Source organism: Notolepis coatsorum (assembly GCF_963971535.1).
Source record: "Notolepis coatsorum genome assembly, chromosome: 15".
NCBI classification, from domain to species: Eukaryota; Metazoa; Chordata; class Actinopteri; order Aulopiformes; family Paralepididae; genus Notolepis; species Notolepis coatsorum.
The window spans coordinates 37,083,697-37,107,842 of NC_140179.1; the positions used below are offsets into that span (position 1 = coordinate 37,083,697).

Consider the following 24,146-nt stretch of genomic DNA (forward strand, 5'->3'; position numbering starts at 1 on the left):
CGTGTGTGCCACTGCTTCCCCGCGCGGTGCAGGTCGTGTGTGTAAATGTGTGTGTGCCACTGCTTCCCCGCACGGTCCAGGTTGTGTGTGTAAATGCGTGTGTGCCACCCGACAGAAGCTCCTGTCTCTCTCTCCATCTCTCTCTCCCTCTTTATCTCTCTCTCCCTCTCTCTATATCTCTCTCTCCCTTAGCCCCTTTCGTGACTGCGATGCAAGCCAGGGGCTCGAATACGCAGTCACTTATTTGACCGTAGTAGCCAGGTTAATGTGCACCATCAAGCACTGCTTAAAAGCGAGCGGTGGGGGGCGGTCAGGTGGCGTAACGGAGATTGCGTTCGTCACCAACCCCGGAGCGGCTGGATTCGCCTGTTCGAATCCAGCTCACAGCTCCGGGGTTGTCACCAGCTTGGCTGGCCGTTCACACTAATACAATTGGCAGTATTAGAGGGTGGGAGAAGCTGGCGGGGTGGGTCCGGGTCGTTGTAAACAGTGACTCCTACAGTTCTGTCGGGGCGCCTGCTAAGCGCGGATAGGACCTGAGTGGGATAGTGTGATCCTTCCACACGCTACGCCCTCTCAGTGAGAATCCGCGCTGCCAGGTGAAAAGAAGCGGTTGATTGGCTGGACGTGTGTCGGAGGAAGCACGTGGTAGCCTCCACTCTCCCAGACCGACTGTGGGGGGTAAGTGTGCAGCGACCAGGAAGGGGATTGGGAATTGGCATAACGACTAACATTGGGATGGGAGAAAATCGGAGGAAAATGGAGGGGGAAAAAGATCAAAAAAAAAAAGAAAAAACGAGCGGTGGGTCAGATATACATTTCAAAGGTACCCACCGTTGCATTAGGGTTTCACACACACACGCGGCGGGGTTTGAAAGCTCGGCGTTGCTAATAAACATTTTCGTATATCCGTATTTGGCTGCCTGGTGCGCCTGCGCTGTGATAGGCGCACCAGGCAGCCAAATACGGAAATACAGCCGGTTTGAGCAGTGTTGACCAGTTTATAAAAATTATTTAAAATGTTTATTAGCAACGCCGAGCTTTCAAACCCCGCTGCGTGTGTGTGTGAAACCCTAATGCAATGGTGGGTACCTTTGAAATTTATATCTGATATATTTTGGACCCACCGCTCGCTTTTAAGCAGTGCTTGATGGTGCACATTAACCTGGCTACTACGGTCGAATAAGTGACTGCGTATTCGAGCCCCTGGCTTGGGAAAGTTGCAGCTGGTTCAAAACAGAGCAGCTCGGCTTGCCCTAAGCTGTACATCACGTTGTAATGTTAAAAAAAATGCATGTCAAGCTCTCCTGGTCGACAGTCCAAGAGAGGCTGACGGTATCACTCCTTGTCTTTTTAAGAAATATCAAGCTGATGAGTCATCCTACATGTCTATATAGGCAATTAACACCCAGCTCTGAAATACACACATACAAGACGAGACATGCCAGAAGAGGGTGCTATCAAGTCCCTAAAGCAAAAACAGGGTCAATGCAACGAAAAGTGCTGTATAGAGCCATGACTGAATGGAACAATTTTCCGGATTGTATCTCTAAAGAAAAAACAAAATCAAGTTTTAAAAGACAATTGAAAAGGCATCTAGAAACCCAAAGATCGTAACTTAATGACACAGCAGGGCACACATTTTAGCACACAAACACACACACACACACACACACACACACACACACACACACCACACACACACACACACTTCATTCTTCTCTTTTATTTTAATTTCAGGTAGTTGTACCTTAAGAGCATTGAAGGATGGCATCTGTAAATGCAGACATAAGTACTTTACTCTTATTTTATTATCATTATTATTATTATTATTATTATTATTATTATTATTATTATTATTATTATTATATTATTATTATTATTATTATTATTATTATTATTATTATTATTATTATTATTATTATTATTATTATTATTATTATTATTATTATTATTATTATTATTATTATTATTATTATTATTATCATTATTGTCTTTCCAATTAAATGAAAATCTGAAAATAAGTGGTATATGATGGAAAATATGAAAGTCAATGCTTGAAGGAAAATGGACTTCGGAAATCAGTTTTCATTCTATTTATTTACTGTTCTGTAAAAGTCTTGTTGAATGTAATGTTTTATGTTTTGTGTGGACCCCAGGAAGACTAGTTGTTGTCATGCAACAGCTAATGGGGATCCTAATAAACTCAATAAACTCAACTCAATCGCAGTCTCTCCCTCTCTCTCGCTCGTTCTCTGCCTCTCTCTGTTTGAGGAAGTGAAGGTATTTCCACTCGCTCTGCTGTGCATGTGAGTTATGCAAATCAGTGCCATATTCACGTCAGCAAAACAGTCAAATCAGAATGGCTTAGTTGAGTGAGGGAAGATCTTGTGAACTCGAGACTAGACTGATGAGTCAATATGATAATTAGAGACACAGACCACATTGATATAATCCCCCATTGCTAGGAAACAATGCTAAACACTGGAAAAGGCCATTTATAATGCATGGGACCTTTAAACTAGGCTAGTGGTCCATATCCGCTTCCATTCATTTGTGCTAAGATAGTGGTCCATATCTGCTTCCATTCATTTGTGATAAGCTAGGCTTAACCTGCAGCCGGATAGCTTTCTACTGAACGCACAGAAAGGAGATTGGTATCTAGCTTCTCGTCTGACACCCCTTCCTGACAGGCAGCGACGCGAGCGAGCGTGATTGCGAAAATGATTAAAATGTATTCGTTTCAATCAGACTATCCTGACCTGCCGCGAGCGACAGCGAACTGAGCGGCGATGTCGTCCCCCCATCAAATATTCGCTCGCTGTGTCTCTAGTTGAGCGATTACGCGGCCGAGTCCCGCCCCTAAACACTTTTTATTGGTCAAGAATCGCAGGCTGCTTTCCCCCCGTGTGCTTCCAGGTAAACACACACACAGACACACTCGGACACGCGCCGTGTCATATCAGGACAGTGTCGCGCGCGATTTAATCTACAGTTCGCTCGCTCGCTGCCTGTCAGGAACCGGTGTGACTCTGGAGAAGACGGTCAGCCCATTTCCCATGACGTTGGCACGTTCCTTTAATGTTTGTCTTCACCGCATGCCTTCTGTACATACCCCGTGTGGGAGGTAGGGTTTGGAAGAGTGTTTTAATTTGGGGGATGATGGTTGGTCGCGGTCCATCTCTCCCGGTGGAAACCGAGGGGGGGGTTGTGGGAGTTGAAGTCATCTGGCGTGGAGCAGATGTTCGCTGTGTGTGTGCGGCTGGTTGAAGAGAAGGGATTGAAAGAGGACATCTTAAGTCACAGACCTACGTCAAGGCACACTCCCGTCTCTCTATACACCTGTGCGTCACAGAAACACCTCTGGCCCCCAGAGAGGGCAAAGAATTCCTACCAAATCAGGACGTCCGCCGTCATGTTCGTTTTGAAGAGGATGCGGCTATAATGTTGAACTGGGTGTATGCAGAGTATCACTTATCACTAGCCTAGCTTAGCACAAATGAATGGAAGCGGATACGGACCAGCTAGCCTAGCTGTTGGCCAAAAAACACCCCTCCCGGAGTTTTAAGCTAGGCTAGTGGTCCATATCCGCTTCCATTCATTTGTGCTGCTAAGCTAGGCTAGCTTGCAGCCGGATAGCTTTCTACTGAGCGCACAGAGAGGAGATTGGTATCAAGTTCGTTTGAAGAAGACTATAATGTTGAACTGGGTGCATGCAGAGTAGCCTATCCCTAATAACCAAACGTTAAGCTCGCCTGAACATTTATGAAACTGCACCGTGCACCTTTAATGTTGGTTAGCGACGTGGAGGCACGTTGGATGCATGAGACATACCCTTTTGTCTGAGCGTGAGCACGTTAGCCTAGCTTAGCACAAATGAATGGCAGCGGATACGGACCAGCTAGCCTAGTTGTTGGGCCAAAAACACCTCTCCCGGAGTTTTAAGCTATAGACAAGTGGTCCGTATCCACTTCCATTAATTTGTGGTAAGCTAGACTAGCTTGCAGCCGGTAGCTTTCTACTGAGCGAGCAGAGATATGAGATATGTATATATGAGACATACCCTTTGTCTGAGCGTGAGCACTGGAGAGTGGACTAGCGGCAGTGGTTGGCAGTGGACTGTGTCGCTCTGTTGGCCCAGAAGTCCACACATGGGGACTGCGGGTGGTGGGGCCTGTCGGGGCAGGAGAGGAGAGGGGCTTTTTACTCTGATTACAAAACACAGCTGAGACAATTCATTACCATTTAGACCAGGGTCTCGTTAACAGAACACGCCAATACATTATGGGAAATGCGTTTACCGTCTTCTCCAGAGTCAGACAAGAAGATAGATACTGTGTGTTCAGTAGAAAGCTATCCGGCTGCACGTTAGCCTCGCTTAGCACAAATGAGTGGAAGTGGATACGGACCAGCTAGCCTAGTTGTTGGGCCGAAAACACCTTTCCTGGAGTTTTAAGCTAGGCTAGTGGTCCATATCCACTACAATTAATTTGTGCACGTTAGCTTAGCTTAGCACAAATTAATGGAAGCGGATATGGACCAGCTAGCCTAGCTATTGGGCCAAAAACACCTCTCCTAGGCTAGTCTAGGGGTTCATATCCGCTTCCATTAATTTGTGCTAAGCTAGGTTAGCTTGCAGCCGGATAGCTTTCTACTGAACAAACACAGAGAGGAAGCTGGTAATCTCATCTTCTCGTCTGACTCTGGAGAAGATGGTAAGTGCATTTCCCATAATGTTGGCACGTTCCTTTAACGTTTGTTTTCACTGCATGCCTTTTTACACACCCTGTGTGGGAGGCACCATTCGGCTTTTGGGGGATGGGGGTGGTTGGCCGTGGGCCATTCAATAATTTATGGACCAGGCCCTACATACATTATACCCCCACCCCCTCATATGTTTGGTACGCACCGGACGAAGACCTTTCAGGTAGGTCGAAACGTTGTGCAATTAAAACCACTATGGGAGCACAGTTGTTTGTTGAACTATGGGAGCATAGTTCTTTGTTGCACGTTGGAAGCATTAAAAGCAATGAGGTTACGATAACCAGTGGATAAAATAAACAAATAAAACAAAACTTGAACTTGAAACTTGAGTTGTACTAATTTGTATATTGTACCCAGTTTAATCATTACACGTTACTGCTCCATTTGCACTCTGGTTGGATGTCAAACCTCTTTTCGGTGTGCTGTATTTGTGCTGTATGATGACAATACATTTGAATCTAATATAATCTAAAAGTTGAAGCGGTCGATAGATGAATAGAGGAAAGAGAGAAATACACTCAGCAAGGTGAATTATCATAATCACTTTCTTCCATGCAAATGCATCATAATGGACACGACATTAGACAGACTATCTCTCACAACACCACAAAAGACAGAACAAGACGTAAACTAAACAAATACAACACACACACACATAGGCCAAGTATTGGATTGTTCACATGAAATATAACTGAATTTCAACTGTCCTGTCAACCGTATCCATACAGTATGTCTCTGGGAACGAAAGTGAAAGAAAGGGTCCTGGTTAAAGGGAAAGTATAGAAATGGACGGCCAGAGAAGAGAACACTAGCAGGAGGGTAAACCGAGGGGGAAGCGGAGGAGATTAGACACAGAGCCTTTGGCTCCAGAGCGCCGGGACATCTGGTGCTCGTTAGGACTGCCGTTCTCCCCCGAGTATCGGAAGAATGTGTGAGATGTGGCGCTGACCGAGGAACACCACAGTGTGTGGAGACGCAGTGCACGTTGAGACGGTCAAGTCGTTTAAAATCATGAATGGTAAATGGCGCTTTTATCCAAAGCGCTTTACAATGTTTTTCCTCACCCATTTACTCACTCATTCACACACCGACGGCGGAGGCGACCATGTTACTAGCAGTAAACACTCTTTAGTGTACAGAGAACATGTTACTAGCAGTAAACACTCTAGTACAGAGAACATGTTACTAGCAGTAAACACTCTAGTACAGAGAACATGTTACTAGGAGTAAACACTCTTTAGTGTACAGTAGGGGTGTAACGATGCATCGATTAATCGAAATGCATCGATTCTAATGTGACGATTCAACTGCATCGATTTGAAAATGTTAGAATCGATTATAATCTAAATTAAAAAAATATTATACCTTTTCTTTTTTATGTTTTTTTTTGTGTGTTGTTTTTATTGACCTACAGTATAGTCCTTTCATGCTGAGCGAATCAGTTTTTGTGGAATTAACTGATAGAAAATGTATCGAATCGAATCGAATCGTGGTCAAATGAAGAGATTTCATGATGTCGTTGTGAGGTCGCATCGTTACACCCCTAGTATACAGAGAAAATGTTACTGGTGTAGGAGTAAACACTCTAATGTACAGAGAACATGTTACTAGGAGTAAACTCTCTAATGTACAGAGAACATGTTACTAGGAGTAAACTAATTTATCATTTCTACTTTTACTTAAGTAAAGGAACTGTAGTGTACTTCTTCCACCACTGCCAATTTCATTTAATTTCAAACCTTTATTTCAACTCATGAGGCACTGAGGTTCCCTCATTTACAGCGAGAAGAAGACACAGTTAACAGTAGATTCATACATATACTGTAGGCACAATGAATAAGAATAAACAATACAAAATCAGCTAAGACAGTTACAAGTCGACACACAGTGGTCGGAGATCATACTTTTAAATGCAGCAAGACAAGGAAGAACTTTCAGCTTCAGAGTCAGTGGGAGGGCATTCCAGGTGTTGGAAGCGTCAAAGGAAAAAGCTGTTTCATAAATGTCACTGTTACAATTGAACCCTTGCACTGACAAATCATAATAAGTCTGTTTTGTTGTAAAAAATCAATCCAAACTATGAGTGACCACAACACTCGAACTCACCATCTTTAGATAATAAAGTACTCCACCTCTACTGTCTTTAACTATGAATGAACACAACACTCTAACTTACCATCTTTAGATAATGAAGTTACAAAACATTGTTCCCCTGAAAACGTCTTTACAAATGTAACAGTACTGTATATCTGTATGTCATGTATGTCTTAAATGTCATGATTAGATTAGTTTAGATGATTAGATTAGATTCTTATATCTGTATGTTGTGTATGTCATAAATGTCATTATGAATTGAAAATGGGGGACCCTGATGTAAACAAGACCAAAGTCTTTCTCTGGTCTGCATCCCCTTAACAATTGTGTGCATTGAGCCGTACTGTACTGTACCCATTCTGCAATCTGTTAATAAAGAATTTCAATCAATCAATCAATCAATCAAATGACTGGTTGCTACTCACTGCTACAAAGAGGTGGGGAGTGTCCTCCCCCTGCGCCCCAGCTCACTACACCCCTGGCACGTGCCACACCCACACAGACCTGCAAACCAAGACAGGACTCACTCTCACTGGTTGATGTGATGAAACTGGATGCTTGTGGTGTTTCAGTTGATTCATCTGAAAGAAAAGACAGAATAATGTCAAACACTTGACACAGATAAACCTGATAAATCTAGCATTTGTATCCTTTGAGCATTGATTCTGTGTGAAGATCTAATCTGGGAACAGATGTCTGTTCACATTTTTTTAATGTGGCGCCAATATCAGATTCCAGTGTGAACCGGTCACTGCTCCTGAACTGGCCAGCATGCGCACATTAACAATAAAGGAGATGGATGTGGTCAATTGTGACAAATGTCAATCTAGAGTGGCGTAAAGGTCGCATGACTGTTCAGACTGAGGTCACATGACTGTTCAGACTGAGGCTGCGTTGCAAAGAAATCGGACCTGTATCTGATTTAGGACCACATTATGAAAGTGGCCCAAATCAGAATTGACAAGAACAGATTCCATGTGATTTGTGCCGTTCACACTGTTGTGAAAAGAAAACAGATCTGAGTCACAAATAAATGGGATTTGAGCCACTTTTTTTTTTTATCCACTTTTTCTCCTTATTTTTCAATTTGTCTCCCTTCCCAATTTCGTATCGCCAATTTTCCCCTTCAATTCTTCCCTCCCCTGTCTTGAACGTTGCTAGACTATGCCTCCCACTGGTCGGCTGTAGTGAGGATAGAAGCCTTGCATCACGTGTCCCCTCCGGTACACGAGGAGGCAGCCTGTCGCATCTTTTCACCAGACAGCACTGACTCTCAGTGGCGAGGAGTAACGCATGGGAGGCTCACGCTGCCCCCGATACTTCCTGTCTCTGCTGTACAGGCGTCACCCAACCGACCTGTAGGAGTCGGTGTCCACAACGTCCAATCCCCACCCATCGACTTTCCACCCGCTACCTCTGCCAATTGAGATAGTATGACGACTGGCCCAAGCCGCAGGCAATGCCGACTCTGGGAGTCGAGACCGGAGTCTCTTGCATTGATTGATTGATTGATTGATTGATTGATTGATTGATTGATTGATTGAATTGATTGAAAACTTTATTAACAGATTGCAGAATGGGTACAATACAGTACGGCTCAATACAAACAATTGTTAAGGGGATGCAGACCAGAAAAAGACTTTTGTCTTGTTTACATCAGGGTCCCCCATTTTCAATTCATCAAGACTCAGACAATTCTACAGACAACAGTCTGTTCCCTTTGTGCTTGAGCCAGGCCTGGACTGGCCATATGGCATACCGGGCATTTGCCCGGTGGGCCGACGCATATTTGGGCCGTTATGATTTGATAAAAATCATAAAAAAAAATTTGACTTTTTTTTATTTGGTCAACGACCGGCCCACTACTAGGCTGGGACAGCGGCCCATTAGTACTGACTGACACTGGGCTGGCCCAATCACATATCTTACTAAGCACCCCCCCGCCAGTCGTGCAGGTACATGACTGAGAGGGGGGCTGGTACATGACTGAGAGGGGGCTGTGGTACATGACTGAGAGGGGGCTGGTACATGACTGAGAGGGGGCTGGTACATGACTGAGAGGGGGCTGGTATACAGGACTGAGAGGGGGGCTGGTATACATGACTGAGAGGGGGCTGGCTGGTACATGACTGAGAGGGGGCTGGTACATGATTGAGAGGGGGCTGGTACCATGTATTGGTACTGACTAACACTGGGCTGGCCCAATCACATCTGTTACTAAGCACCCCCCCCGCCAGTCGTGTGGTACATGACTGAGAGGGGGGCTGGTACATGACTGAGATGGGGCTGTGGTACATGACTGAGAGGGGGCTGTGGTACATGACTGAGAGGGGGCTGTGGTACATGACTGAGATGGGGCTGTGGTACATGACTGAGAGGGGGCTGGTACATGACTGAGAGGGGGGCTGGTACATGACTGAGAGGGAGCTGGTATACATGACTGAGAGGGGGCTGGTACATGACTGAGAGGGGGCTGGTATACAGGACTGAGAGGGGGCTGGTACATGACTTGGAGGGGGCTGGTACATGACTGAAAGGGGACTGGTATACAGGACTAAGAGGGGGCTAGTATACATGACTGAGAGGAGGCTGGTATAGACTGAGAGGGGGCTGGCTGGTACATGACTGAGAGGGGGCTGGTACATGACTGAGAGGGGGCTGGTACCATGTATTGTGCATCATTGTAGGTCAAACCATTAAAAAGTTAATTTCCACAGCAGCCATTTTGGATTTTGGTCACTCAGAAATTTCCCCCGCCTCTTTTTTAAATACACCCCGGCTAAATTTGTTTATTAACCCTCCTAGATGACAAATCCATTGAGAAACGAAGTGCCACAGACGACCCAACTACTAGGTCCATATCGTATCATCATAATATTATTTAAAAAATCATTAGGATAAGGGTTCCCTTGATAAAGATGCATGAAAAGGCTGTATAATATACAACACCTGTAGCTCAACTGCAAAAACTTCTTTTTTGATTTGATTAGATTTGTATTTGGAAATTAAAAACACATCATAAAAACAAATTATCTTGACCAATTTGTATTCCTGAGGATATCACCTAAAAGCATTAATTAAAACACTTATTTCCAAGGTGGTCCTCGATGGAAGACATAAAAACACAGCACATATAGCCTACTCAACTGCACATTTTTGCTCAACTGCAAAAATGTATGCCTACTTATGTATTAGCCTACAGGGAAAAACACATTCACAACAGGCAGCAAAGTTTATTTTCAGCCAAGTATGGTATAAGGTAACTATTAGGATATATATGGTATGGATTACTTACTCTTATAACTTATTACTATCTGTGGTAGCTCTAGTCTCCACCTACACAAATTGTTTTTGTGCTGTCCATTGATCATGCACCTTCACATGGTAGGCACATTAACTGTAGGTCAAACTCCCCAAACAAACAAGCACACCATCGAGAGGTCGATCAGTTAGCCACATTAGCGTGAGCTAGGTTAGCGTTAGCTAACGTTAGATGGAAATACAAACAATGTAACGTTACTGATGAAAAAGTGATTTACCTTGCAATACTCCTGTGCCAACTTGCTGTACTTTGCTTGCAGGTCTGCAGCCATTATTGCTGGATTATGAATAGCCCCAACTTTAGCCAAGGTAACGTTAAAGCTAAAACTAGCTTTCGGTTAGTGCTTCAGCTAATGCTAAATAACACCAGCAAGCGAACACATCTCCCTGTCAACACCCCTCTCTCGGGACGATGGCATTTATTAAGAACGTATCTGCTGTTAAAATGACAAACAGCATTGACACTTTAATTCACGGTCGATTAAAAACACGTTTGTTTTATAATGCTCACTCAGCAGACCGCAGTGTTGTTGATAAATTACGACATATGGTATAGGAGGCTAGACTTTCTGCGTACTCGCCGATACCGATACCAGCATTTTAGGCAGTATCGGCAGCATTTCCGATACTGGTATCGGTATCGGAACAACTCTAATATAAATCACATACAAAGATCTAACTATTACTCCTCTCTGAACATGAATATAAAACAAGAAGGTGATCTATTAACTGTGTAAACCTTATGCAATATTCATCATTGATATTTGAATACTTGAAATCTGTATGAACTGAGTAGTTAGTATCAAATGAAATAAGATGGAACAGCTCCATGCATTCATTGAATAAACAACTATTTGCTCATTACCAGTATGGTATTGTTTAAATTGTACAGCTTTTTGCACATCTTTGTCAGGGAATTCCAACAATTCTGGATCTGAATGTACCAGTTAATTGTAATCATCTCTCTCCTTATGTCTAGTCAAGCCAGGTTGTGGAGGAGAGAGACAGAGATGAACAGGCTATAGACTACTTTGCCCATCCTGAGCCTGCTATGATGCAGATGTTTTTACATCACCACCCAAAACAAGATTCAGCCAAGAGTGAGTGAGTACACTGGTCCACTTGCACTGGTACACTTGTCCATGGCACTTACTACCCAGCTTTGTAGTGGTTTGGGGGAATAGTACAGTAGGTACGCATATTTAAGGGGACCGCAAGGATGGTGTACTGGTAGGTGGTGTCCGACCGATTATGGTGGGCCTGTCTGGGCCAAAAATGCCAGTGCCGATTTTTGGTCCCAGTCCAGCCCTGGCTTGAGCATGACATGCGATACAAACACACACATATACACACACACATATACACTTACCTGTTGTGGTCCTCATTGGCACTTGAGGTTTATTTGGGTCAGCTGAAATACAAGCAGTGAAAAGCCTAAGGTTTCATTCATCAACTTGCCCAATACACAGTATGCAGTAGGGCTGTCAAAATTGGCCAAAAATGACATTAGAATATTCCTTCTAAAAAAAGGATGATATTCGACGATATTTGAATATCTATTGTTGGGCATATTTTTTTTTTTAATTATTTGTAAAAAGAAAATGTATTGTTTGTTATTTCTGTTTTCGTTATTATTGTTGTTGTTACTATGTCCTGTGAAGTCCTGTTTATTGTTGTTATTACAGTATTGTGTTGTCTTGTTTAATGTAAAATAAAAAGATATTAAATAACAATTTTATAACAAATAAAAAAATAACACAATTCACACAATTCGAATATCAATTTTTACAATAGAATGTATGTTTTTTTTAACAATTCGATTATAAATTCGAATATAGAATATTTGTTGACAGCCCTAGTATGCAGTATGCAGTATGTGAACTGCGCTGAACAAGATATCTCGTAAGGTAATGACAGGATTGCCATGACAATTGCTGTGCACAATCATGACCCAAGAGGAATAAACCTATTGGATTTTAGTGAAGTATACATTTCATTGTATACTTGTATGCCGTGACAAATAAAACTCTTGACTTGACCCCGTCCTCTAGCGCCACCGTCTTTTCAAATGAGTGCATCTCCTAACCTGTGTACGGTCACATGATTTGCAGTGAACATTCATGAAATGTAAATGACTCCTAGAGAAAGACGCCTATTGATTTTGGTGACTCTGTGACCATCAGGCCAAAATACTGAATGGTTGTAACTTTGTTTCAAGTTCAATTTTTGTTTTATTTGTCACATATAAGGTACATGTACATTACAGTGAAATGCTTGGTTCTGTGAGCCCCCTGAGATTGTGCTTCATACAGTAAAAAAGAATAAAGACCAAACACTATACAAAATATACAATATACAAACTAAAGTACAACCTAAAGTACAAAATGCAAACAATGAGCTTTTTTCTTTTTTTAACTGCTAAATGCAAAGATTAGGTATGGATGTAGTGCAAATATTTTCATAATAAATAGATAAAATAAGGTGTAGTGTTAAAAGTGTTTAAAGTGTGTGTCATATACCCCAATTTCTCGCAGGATATGAAGGCCATGTCATCTCCGTGTATGAAGTCCACCTCTTGGGGCGGTTGTCAATTTGCCATTGTACTTGAATTGAATTTAATTGAAATCTATGGAATTTAACACAGGCACTGTTTTTTTTTTTTTTTTTTTTTTTTAACATTTATTTATTAGTCATCAAAGGTGGATACATTACACATTGAATGGCATCTTTTGTATTTTCCTGGGTTCCCACAGACATTGCAAAATTAAATTCAAGGACTTTCTCAAAAAAGAGAATTAAAAAATAAAAGGGATACAGTTCACTTTTAATTGCTGTTTTCTATAGCAAACATTTATAATAATAATTAATAAAGAGTAAAAAATACACCTTTAGTCGGATCCAATATTTATGGCTCAAAGCCAATCTCTGACAGTTAGCGCTACCTTGTGTCAAAATACAAGTATTAAGCATTTCAAGGACCTTGTACGAACCCTCCCCCCTCCCTCCCATTTTCCCTCCCCTATCTTGCCCAATCCTACAAATACACAACAGGAAACATAGAACATACAAACACATATCTCTCTCATTCATCCTTCCTTCTCATTATCCTAGTGTCTTTAGCTTGGCTATGTAACCAATAAAAGGGCCCTATACTATTTCAAACTTTTCACTAGACCCCCTTAGGTTGTATTTGATTTTCTCCAGATTTAGAAAGAACATGAGATCTTTAAGCCATAGGGATGCTTTAGGGGCTGCTGGTGATTTCCACTCTAGCAAGATCCTTCTGCGTGCTAGTAGGGATGCAAAGGCAATTCTATCTATTGTTCTTCTCCTAACCCCTTGATGATCCGGTTTTGGTAAGACTCCAAAGATGGCTATTTCTGCACTGGGAGTTAGCTCCATGTCGAAAGCCTCAGCGAGGTGTTTGAAAATAGCTGTCCAGAAGCTGTGTAGGCGGGGACAAAACCAAAACATGTGTGTCATATTTGCTGGGGACATGTGACATCTATTACAAGATTCTGTAATATTGGGATATATTTTGGCGAGTTTAGAGTTTGTGAAGTAGATGCGATGGACCACCTTAAATTGCATCAGATTGAGCCTGGAACAGGATGAACTATCATTTACTCTGGCCAATACTCCATTCCAAATATTCTCATCTATAGCATCACCCCATTCCTTTTCCCAGTCCTCTTTGATTTTATCAAGACATGTTTCTGTGTTACGGGAGATCAGGGTGTAAATCCTTGATATAAGACCTTTTTGATTTGTGGGGATGTCCAGAATTGTGTCAATTACTGAGTTGGAGATAATAGGGAAGGAGGTATTGTGTTGTTTAACCCAGTTTCGAACTTGAAAGTATCGGAATAAATGAGATCTCGGGAGGCCAAATTCTTCACACAGATCGCTAAAACTACAGAAAACCTTATTGGTGTATAGGTCCCTCACTCTAACTAGGCCTGACCTTTGCCAGGTCAAAAAGGCTGCATAAGTGTGGGGAGGGATAAAGAGGTGGTTGTTGCAAATGGGGCTGTGGCTGGAGAACCCAAGGAGTCCAGAGGCGTGCCTGAATTGAAGCCATATTTTCAAAGTCGATACAACAATTGGGTTTCTTGAAAATTTGGTCGGCGGATTGGCAATTCAGATGAGAGCAGAGCCAATAGTGAGGTAGACTGACAGGATCCTGCTTCAGATTCACACCAACTCAGTGCCGGTTCTTGGGTCCATAAAATCATCTTGTGGATGTTGGCTGCCCAATAGTAGTTTCTTATATCAGGGAGTGCCAATCCCCCACCCTCTCTAGGCCTCTGTAAGAACTCTCTTTTGATTCTGGGGGGCTTGCCTCCCCATATAAAATGGGAAATCAGTGCATTTACTTTAGTAAAAAAGGATTTGGGTAAGAAGACTGGAAGCGATTGAAAAAGGTATAGAAAACGTGGAAGCACATTAATTTTTATGCAGTTTACCCTCCCCGCAATAGTTATATGTAAGCGATTCCATCTCTCCAGGTCTAATTTAAGCTTGGCTATTAGGGGTGAGAAATTATTCTCGATAAGGTCTGAAAATGTACGACATATGTTCACTCCCAAATACTTAAAACTGTCTTTAGATATCTTAAAGGGGAATTGCTTTTCAGGGATCTGTAAGGCTAGATTATTCACTGGGAAGCATTCACTCTTTGAAAAGTTAAGTTTGTAACCTGAAAAGGTTCCGAATCTATTCAGCAGTCCGATAGTCTGAGGGATGGTAAACAGTGGATCAGAAATTAATAATAATAAGTCGTCTGCATACAAGGAGAGTATGTTCCGAACCATATCTAAAGATTCCTTGATTGGAGTTGGCGGATTTGAGCGCAATAGATAAAGGTTCGATTGCTACGGCAAATAGCAAAGGACTCATCCCTGGCGGGTACCTCTACCAAGAGTGAAGTACTGGGATATCATCCCATTAGTACTCACAGATGCTTTAGGTGCAGAGTATAAAAGTGTTATCCAAGAAATAAATTTGGGACCCATACAGAACCTATTAAGGACCTCTAGCAGATACCCCCACTCCACCCTATCAAATGCTTTCTCCGCATCCAAGGAGACCACCACCTCTGGTGTCTCATCGGATGCAGGAGAATGAAGAATATTTAAAAGGCGCCGGATATTAGAGAAGGAGTTGCGGTTTTTCATAAACCCTGTTTGGTCTAATGATATGATACCTGGCATAACCGAATGTAGCCGCATGGCTAGTGTTTTTGCTAGGATTTTATAGTCTGCATTTAAAAGGGAGATAGGGCGGTAGGAGCTGCAATCAGATTGTTCTTTACCTGGTTTTAATAGCAAGGTTATTGAGGCCTCAGTGAGAGTTGGAGGCAGAGCCCTTAGTCCAGAGAGTGATTGAAAATTTTTAACAGGAGGGGGGTTAATTTATCTATGAATTTTTTATAGAACTCTATTGGATAGCCATCTGGGCCAGGGGCCTTGCCACTTTGTATCAGTCCAATCGAGTCTGCTATATGACCAAGTTCTAGAGGTTGGTCTATTTCGCTCGCTTGCGTGTGGGTTATGGATGGGAATTCCAGGTTGTCAAGAAACCTTGTCATGTCTGTATCATCCGCAGGGGTTTGTGAGGTATAAAGCTTGGAGTAGAATGTTTTAAAGGTCTCATTAATAAGAGATGGGATGACTGTGAGTTCTCCGAAGGGAGTCCTTATTTGTTCAATTTGTTGGGATGTCGATCTACTAACCCTTAGGGGTCACGCTGGAGCTTTGAACCCATCGGCGGACAACAAAAGAATTAGAATCCCTCTTAAATGCTCAAAAAGGACATATTTTCAGAAATCGATAAAAATAGAAAAATTGCCATTTCTAGTGCTTTGACATGTAAGGTATACGTCCCCCAACTTGCTAAACCTAATACTACTTGTAAATACGTTTAATTCTTGCTAGATGGTATGATTGTAATAATCTCCATTTGCGATAAGAACTACATCGCGTCACTAAACGCACATACATGGACGCGCGCACACACAAACAGCGCATAGGTGTTAATCACTGAGTGATCTAATATGCATATTCTTCAGCGCGAGAGGGGGGGGGGGTTGTGTTTCTCACCGTCTGTCGTTGATAATATAATCTGAAGAGGTCCTGCATTATTATTATTATCATTCTCGAGAATACACGGGACCCAACGGAACGTTAATTTATGTATTAAAAGTAGTCTAACATAGTCTTCATCCTCGCCCGTGTATATACCCACGTCGCGCTAAAACAACATAACTACTGTATGGCAGAGACAGAGTGCGTGTGTGTACGAGTTATGAGTTATCTCGCAGTTCATTCAAGCGCGCATCACGGTGATGACAGCTCTCTAGAGTAGAAAGGTGCGCTCACAGGGGCGTAGCTGGAGATTCTGGGCCCCATGAAAGAATCAATTTATGGGTCCCCAATCTATTAAAAAATGTGGGGCCCCCAATCTATAAAAAAAATTGGGGCATTTGCTGGGCCCTTGGAATCATCCTAACCCCCCCCCCCCCCCAGCTACTCCCCTGCACACACACACACACACACACTCTCTCTCTCTCTCAAACAGAGAAATCAAAAGAAATCAGTACATTACAGAAGGAATTTCTTGTACAGTCTTGTACAGTGGGTGACAATATTGTCACAAGGAAAGATGAAATTACATACCTAGGTTTCATGTCTATCTATATCTCCCTCTCTCTCCCTCCATCTCTCCTCTGTATCTCCCTCTTTCTTTCTCTTCCTCTATATCCCTCTCTCTCCCCCTCTCTCCCTCTATCTCTTCTTTCTTTCTTTCTTTCTTTCTTTCTTTCTTTCTTTCTTTCTTTCTTTCTTTCTTTCTTTCTTTCTTTCTTTCTTTCTTTCTTTCTTTTAAGGTCTCCCAGAGTAGGGATGGGGATATGCTGTCATGGTTATGGGTTATAAGGAATTCGTCAATCACCTTGGATATTGTTTGACAGAATCCATCATCACTTAACAATGTGCAGTCCAACCTCCAAGGGGGGCGTGATTTTTGTAGGAGTGAGAATGCGATGTCAAGTAGCAATGGGGCGTGATCCGATATCACTATAGTTGAGTATTCTGTATTATTGACAGCCGGAATGAAATATTTATCAATATAGAAATAATCAATTCTAGAGAATGTTTTATGGACCTGAGAGTAGAAAGAAAAGTGTTTTTTACTCGGATTAAAAAAACGCCATGGGTCCACACATCCTATTTGGGTCACAAATTATGTAATTGATTTTGCCATTTTAGAGGGAGAGACATTCTTTGGATTAGATTTGTCTAGCCGTGGGTCTATTGCACAGTTGAGGTCGCCCCCCAAAATCAAATGGTGAGAATTCAAATCAGGTAAACATGCTATTACTTTTCCCATGAATGCTGCGTCATCCCAATTGGGTGCATATAGATTAACTAGCACTACCATGACATTATTAAGGGATCCTGAAAATATAATAAACCTGCCCTGGGGGTCTGCAGTAACCTTAGTTGGTCTGAACTGTACTGTTTTATGTATTAAAATAGCTGTACCCCTTGCTTTACTACTGAAATTGGAATGGAAGGTTTGTCCAACCCAAGAGGCTTTCAACCTATGATGATCCTTTGTGGTCAGATGGGATTCTTGCAGGAAGGCTATTTCGGTTTTAAGATGTTTTAGGTGGGAGAATATTCTACCTCTCTTGACTTGGCCATTGATGCCTTTGACGTTCCAAGAGACAAATCTTAGACTTGCTCCTCTCTTATTCGATGCATTAGCCATATTCAGATATCAGGGTATGTGATGAAGTAGCATAGGATCTTGTTGAAAGGAGGCGAGGAGAGAGGACAAAACTAACACAGACAAAACTAACACAAACAAACTTGTAGGATCTAACACCCAAATTCCCTGACACCCAAACACTCCTTGCAGAGAACATATACACATACTTACACCTCCCTAAGCTTGTCCTAAGAACTAGAACTAGCAGCAGGGCTCCAATTACTGTGTCACTTCCGTATGACATAATCACTAACATTCTTGAGCAAACTAGGCTCCTGTCTTATTCACAGTTATGTCCATTTAATTATATTAGAATAGACCATATGAAAGCCAACAATATCAATACCCCTGGGTAGGGAAACAGGTCAAACAGGGTCAAATGAATAGCCTATGGCAGCCCTATTGGACTATATCAGATAGAAAAAATAAAGATAAAAATTAATTTATAATAAAAAAATTAAAAGATAATAATAATAATAATAATAATAATAATAATAATAATAATAATAATAATAATAATAATAATAATAATTATTATTATTATTATTATTATTATAATTATAATAATAATAATAATAATAATAATAATAATAATAATAATAATAATAATAATAATAATAATAATAATAATAATAATAATAATAATAATAATAATAACAATAATAACAATAATAAAAAATAAAAATACAAATACAAAAATCTATTAGAAGAGAGAATATATATATATATATGTATAATAATATCATTAACAAAAAATATAAAATAGGAGTGAAACCATAAATAATAATACAAAAAAGGGGTATTATATATAAAAATGGAAAAGTCAAAATAGAGTAAGTAACAACAAAATCAAGATTTATTTATAAATAAATTATTATTATTATATCCAAATGTATATCTAAGTTGTATATATACCCATATATCTACATATGTATATTCATACACATACGCCTGTTCTTATAAAAAATAATAATACTCAAGTAACATATTTAAATATCCTTAATATCCTTAAATATCCTTAATAATAACACAGGCACTGTGGGCCTGTACAGGATTTTACCCCGAGCCTCCTGACTCCTGAGAACCCGATTCTCACCTTGCTGTGTGACATCTAGTAAGCGACCATGTATTGTTAACGTATGGTTATGTATATAACCAAGTTCTATGAATTATGGTGACGCTCAGCGTCAGTCTGCACGCACTTCACTTCGTGCACAAGCACTGGATAAAAAATTCCACAATGTACCTTTACATCCCAACATTCGTCTGGCCACACCCCTATCCGCTTACCTTCATAAGCAGGTGTGTGGTCACCTACTCGCCTCCTTCCCAAACTTTCACCACAAGGTGAGATCAAGGGCAGCAGTGGCGTCCTGACGCTGAGCGTCACCATAATTCATAGAACTTGGTTATATACATAACCTTACGTTCTATTTCATTATGGCTCCGCTCAGCGTCAGTCTGCACAAGAGGAGCTGAGCGGAAGCCAGAAGCTCGACAAATGTACCCCGCTGAGGCCCCCCACAACCATCAGACCGAGGAGGACCGAGCCCCCCGACCCTCCCTAATGGAGGGATACCCTCCCTATTGGAGGACGGGAGGGAGACGGATCCGACCGTGCGAAGAGGAACTCAAGCAACTCAACGCACAGGGTGAGCAGACCGTGGCTTGACCCCACGACTATGCACACGCACAACCCGCATGCCACCAGGGAACGAACGGAAGGAACAACCCTCGTTACTGCCCCCAAAATCACGGGGTCAAGAGCAAACTCAACCCCGTGGCAAGGCCGTAGCAGCGGAGCGCGAAGGAAGACCCAGACCCACTGAAGGGACTGGGTCCCCTGGAAAAAGAGGGCCTGGAGAGGTCAATGACGCCAGACATCAAGACCCCACCAGGCGGTCACTTAGTGACACCGCCCCCCACATCGCCAGCGTATTCGGATAGGGCCCCTCCAAGAGCGGGCCCTTTCCCCCCAATAGTACACCGCCTGGCACACTGACCCTGCAACACAGGCAGTCAGCATGGCCGTAAAGCACTCAAAAGGTTAACCAACGGAAGCAGGCAGTGCACCGGGGAAACCAGGCAGCAGGCTGTAGACCTGAGCCTGGAGCACTGCGGACGAGACAGGCGCCAAAGGGGTCAACTGAAAACAGCCCCCCCCGGCGGAAGGGGCGTATGCTGGCACTGTTGCGCACCATGACAAAGCCTCCATAAAAAAAAACCCACCCAGAGGGGTCGAGGCAGAGAAGGCTGACACGATTGGCAGACGTCATGAACGTGCAGGGGCACACTCAACCGGGTAACCCGGGAGTTGACTCTGCACCAACACACCAGGGAATCAACCACCCTCTTGGTACCACATACGGTGGTTGTTCCTATAACCCCTCAAGAAAAAAGGGTTATCCCAGGCCTACGGTTTCAACAAAACATTACTTCGGACCGGGCCCGGCGGCTCTGGAAGCACACAGGGTTACCAGAGGAGGTCCAGAAGACCACCCCAACAGCCCCCTCTTCGCCATGCGTGAGAGAGGAGCAAAAGAAAGGAGAACCAGCCCCTTATAATAGTGCCAGGTACAACGTGTACCCAACAAAGGGTCTCCATAACGCCTAACCCTGTGACACCCGGGCCGACCCGGCATCTTTCCCCCTGAAAAAAGCACAAGTCCCTCAGGGTACCAGAACAGCAGATCTGCATCCCCGGCGGACAACGGGTTAACTGACCTGGACCAGCGTGACCAGAACCAGTCCCGTGCCCTAACCACGCCGACATGCCCACTCCAGGAGAGGGGGCAGGAATGCGTGTTGATCTAAAACATGAAAAGAGGGCGCCACCCAGACGGTCCTCGCTCAGTGGCCCACCCCAAGGGCGTGAGACCCCTCTACCTATGTTCTGATCTATTCCGTTAACATCCCCCAGATATGAACGAGAATCCGTCGAGACCCAGTAACAGGCTCTCGGAAGAGGAAAAAATCCCCCATCCCAGTTGCCCTATAAAAACGCTGTTTTAATAACAAGCAACCAAGGCGTACTAGCCTCCTGCATGATTCTTTTTTTTTTTTTTACTTTTTTTTTAGCGTTTATCGCTTTTCTGGTCAAGCATGACCGACAGAAACAGGTTGAAAATGGGATGTAGAGCAGGGGAAGACATTCTGAGAAATGACGGCGGGTCCGGGAATCGAACTCGTGTCCCCCAGATCCGTGACGAGCACGGTTTTCCCCGACGCAGAAATAGCGCCGAGATATGCGGTGAGCTACGGGAGCTCCCCTCTCCTGCATGATTCTTAACAGAAACACCCCGAGCCAGCACTATGTATGCGTCGGGACCCAAAACATATCAATGGACAGTCTAACCAGACCCCACATTGATCCTTCAAGTTCAAGTTCAAGTTCTTTAATAGTTGTCATACAGAAGTACAGAATACTTTCATACAAAATGCTTCTTACTGTTACGCTCCAGAGACTGTGCTAGACAAGATAGTATCAAATAACATAATAACATAATATAGCATGAATTTAGAAGAAGAAAATGAGGTCACAGTTGTTCGGTATAGACATATGTACAATGTTCTGAGTTACCATATAATATACAATACACAACTATGCAGTGTACTAATGTACAGTACTATCTAGTGCAAAGCAGAAATGGGATGAGGTACAATTTTAGGTACAATTTACAGTAAGGTGTACGAGTTGTAGTGCAATCCTTCATCCATAAATATAAAGTGTGGGGAGTGGGTGCTACAGTGTGTTTGTTTAAAGTGGGTGTGTGCTATAAAGTGTGTGTAGTGGGTGCTACAGTGTGTTTGTTTAAAGTGAGTGTGTGCGTGTGGATGTGTGTGCTATGTGTGTTTGGTGGTTGTTGTTGTGTAGTGTTCATTCATTGTTCGTTTAGCAGCCTGATGGCCTGGGGATAGAAGCTACTTCTGAGTCTTTCTGTGCTCGCCTTGAGACTCCTGTATCGCTTGCCTGACGGCAGCAGTTCAAAGAGGCAGTTGTTCGGGTGGCTCGAGTCCTTAATAATTCTCTTAGCCTTCCCCTTGCAACGCTTGTAGTAAATGTTCTGGAGGGTGGGGAGCCCCCCTCCGATTGTGCGTTCGGCTGAACGTGTCACTCTTTGTAGTCTGCTTTGGTCTTTTGCAGTGCTATTCCCAAACCAGGAGGTGATGTTGCCGGTCAAGATGCTCTCTATTGTACATGAGTAGAAGTTCTTAAGGATCTTCTGGCTGACTTGGAACTTCCTTAGGCGCCTGAGGAAGTAGAGGCGTTGTCGTGCCTTCTTCACCACACTGTTAATGTGTATGGTCCATTTCAAGTCCTCGGATATTTGGGCTCCGAGGTACTTGAAGCTGTTGACTCTCTCAACCGGTGCCCCGTCGATGCTGAGGGGGCTGTAGTCCTTGACCCCCGACCTCCTGAAGTCCACAATCATCTCCTTTGTTTTGCTGACGTTCAGGGAGAGGCTGTTTTCCTGGCACCATCCCGCCAGGACCTTGACCTCTTCCAGGTAGGCCCTCTCGTCGTTGGCAGAGATCAGGCCCACCACCACTGTGTCGTCAGCAAATTTGACGATTGTATTGCTACTCCGCTGAGCCACACAGTCGTGTGTGTACAGGGAGTAGAGGAGGGGACTCAGAACACAGCCCTGGGGGGCCCCTATGTTGAGGGTGATGGATGAGGAGGTGCAGTTGCCTGCTCTCACCACCTGGGGTCTGCCAGTCAGGAAGTCCAAGACCCACTGGGTCTTGGAGTTCAAGGCGCCTGGGAGAACGACAAGAAGGTTGTCGTGCTTCATATTCTCCACTCTTTTTTATTAAAAAAGAAAGAAACACCGACTGACATGAATCCCACGTGACGCAGCCGAGGGTAATTTTTTTTTACATTTTTACATCCCGCCACCCTCACTACAGAGGAGAGACGGCACTCCTCAGCGAGACTTCCCACGTGAGCCATAGATTGAAAAGTCACGGTAACATTGAGTCATGTGACCAACCGACTCAAGTTACACGTATATCGAGCGTAGTAGAACAGTAAGTTCCTACGCTCTGCCCCGACAACTTGACAACAACAGACCCTACATACGGGTCTAAACTCACGGAAGCCGTCGTCCAATAGAAACGTGCCTAGTGACGTTTGCTATGACGGGGGGAAACCCAAGACTCAATCGCCTGTGATAGGTGCAGAGTCTGGGAACCCCCCCCCCCAGTGCCAAGCTGCCTAACAGCTTGACCCTGACCGAATGAAAAGAGAGTCCCAGAACCCCCTGACCAATCAGAAGAGGGAAGGAGGGGTTTATCCGGTACCCCCTCGGAAGCCCAACCCTCGCATATGACAACAACAACAGCCATATGATACCTTCAGTAGCAATGCCAATGAATAGCGCAAGCTAATTCAATGCCCGCTAGCCACAGACACATCTGTGAACAGGGTTTATAGCAAGGCCAAGTTGTGTATGTGTGAACCCGACACCCGTATCTATGTTGCAAGACACAGAAGAATCTGATAGAGAGAGAGAGCGGCTGAGCCGTGATACGTTTTCATACGAGCATTACTGCAAACCAACACAATAGTGTTGCAGCTCAACATCACTGATTAAGCAACAGAGCACACAACTAACCTCTACCTTTATGTGAAGATTCAGGTCGAGGCAGAAAAAACCCCTTTTCAACCGAGTGTAGGCTGCAGGCCTTGCTTAAGCTCTAACATGAAAGTAACGTCTAGCCCTCCTATCAAACCCATACTAGTGAAAGATTCACACGTTGCATCCCCATCATATGTTTGGTGAATAAACACACAGTTTGTTAACAAAAAATACAGTCCCCCTTTAGGAGGGACTCTTTATTTTTGAACAAAAATCATAGAGGGGCCGGGAAGGGAACAGGGGGGGACCACAGAGGGAAAAAGTCAATGAAGTTTAGTGACGCCTGCCACGAGCTGCTCGGGGCTTCCCACCCCGTGGAGCCCCGGAGGGACGGTAAACGATCGGCGGCTGGTCTCGACGATCCCTACCGTCACCTCCGGCCGTAGATGGGCCGGCTGCAGTGGCGGAGGCGCCCTCTCTCCTCCTGGCCTTCTTTGCCGAAGGTCCAGCAGTGGCGGTGGTAGCAGCGGCGGCCACGGCGGAGGAACCTCGACGACGCGGCGGCCGTCTGACTCCACCGGCAACATCGGGCGGGGGGAAATGAGGCTGGAG

General features: G+C 43.6%; 1 protein-coding gene across 6 annotated transcripts in view; it reads right to left on the minus strand.

The window, feature by feature from the left end:
* Positions 1–24,146, minus strand: part of il15ra (interleukin 15 receptor subunit alpha) — a 53,872-nt gene that overhangs the window by 8,649 nt on the left and 21,077 nt on the right. For 4 of the 6 annotated variants that reach the window (XM_084330162.1, XM_084330161.1, XM_084330160.1 and 1 more), the window contains exons 3-6: positions 11,549–11,590; positions 7,386–7,439; positions 4,064–4,174; positions 3,116–3,262 (exon numbers count right to left, since the gene is read on the minus strand). In XM_084330162.1, coding sequence (XP_084186288.1) covers positions 3,116–3,262; positions 4,064–4,174; positions 7,386–7,439; positions 11,549–11,590 — 354 coding nt within the window. The remainder of the gene's footprint in view (positions 1–3,115; positions 3,263–4,063; positions 4,175–7,385; positions 7,440–11,548; positions 11,591–24,146) is intronic. The other 2 variants (XM_084330163.1, XM_084330165.1) reach the window with 2 other exon arrangements.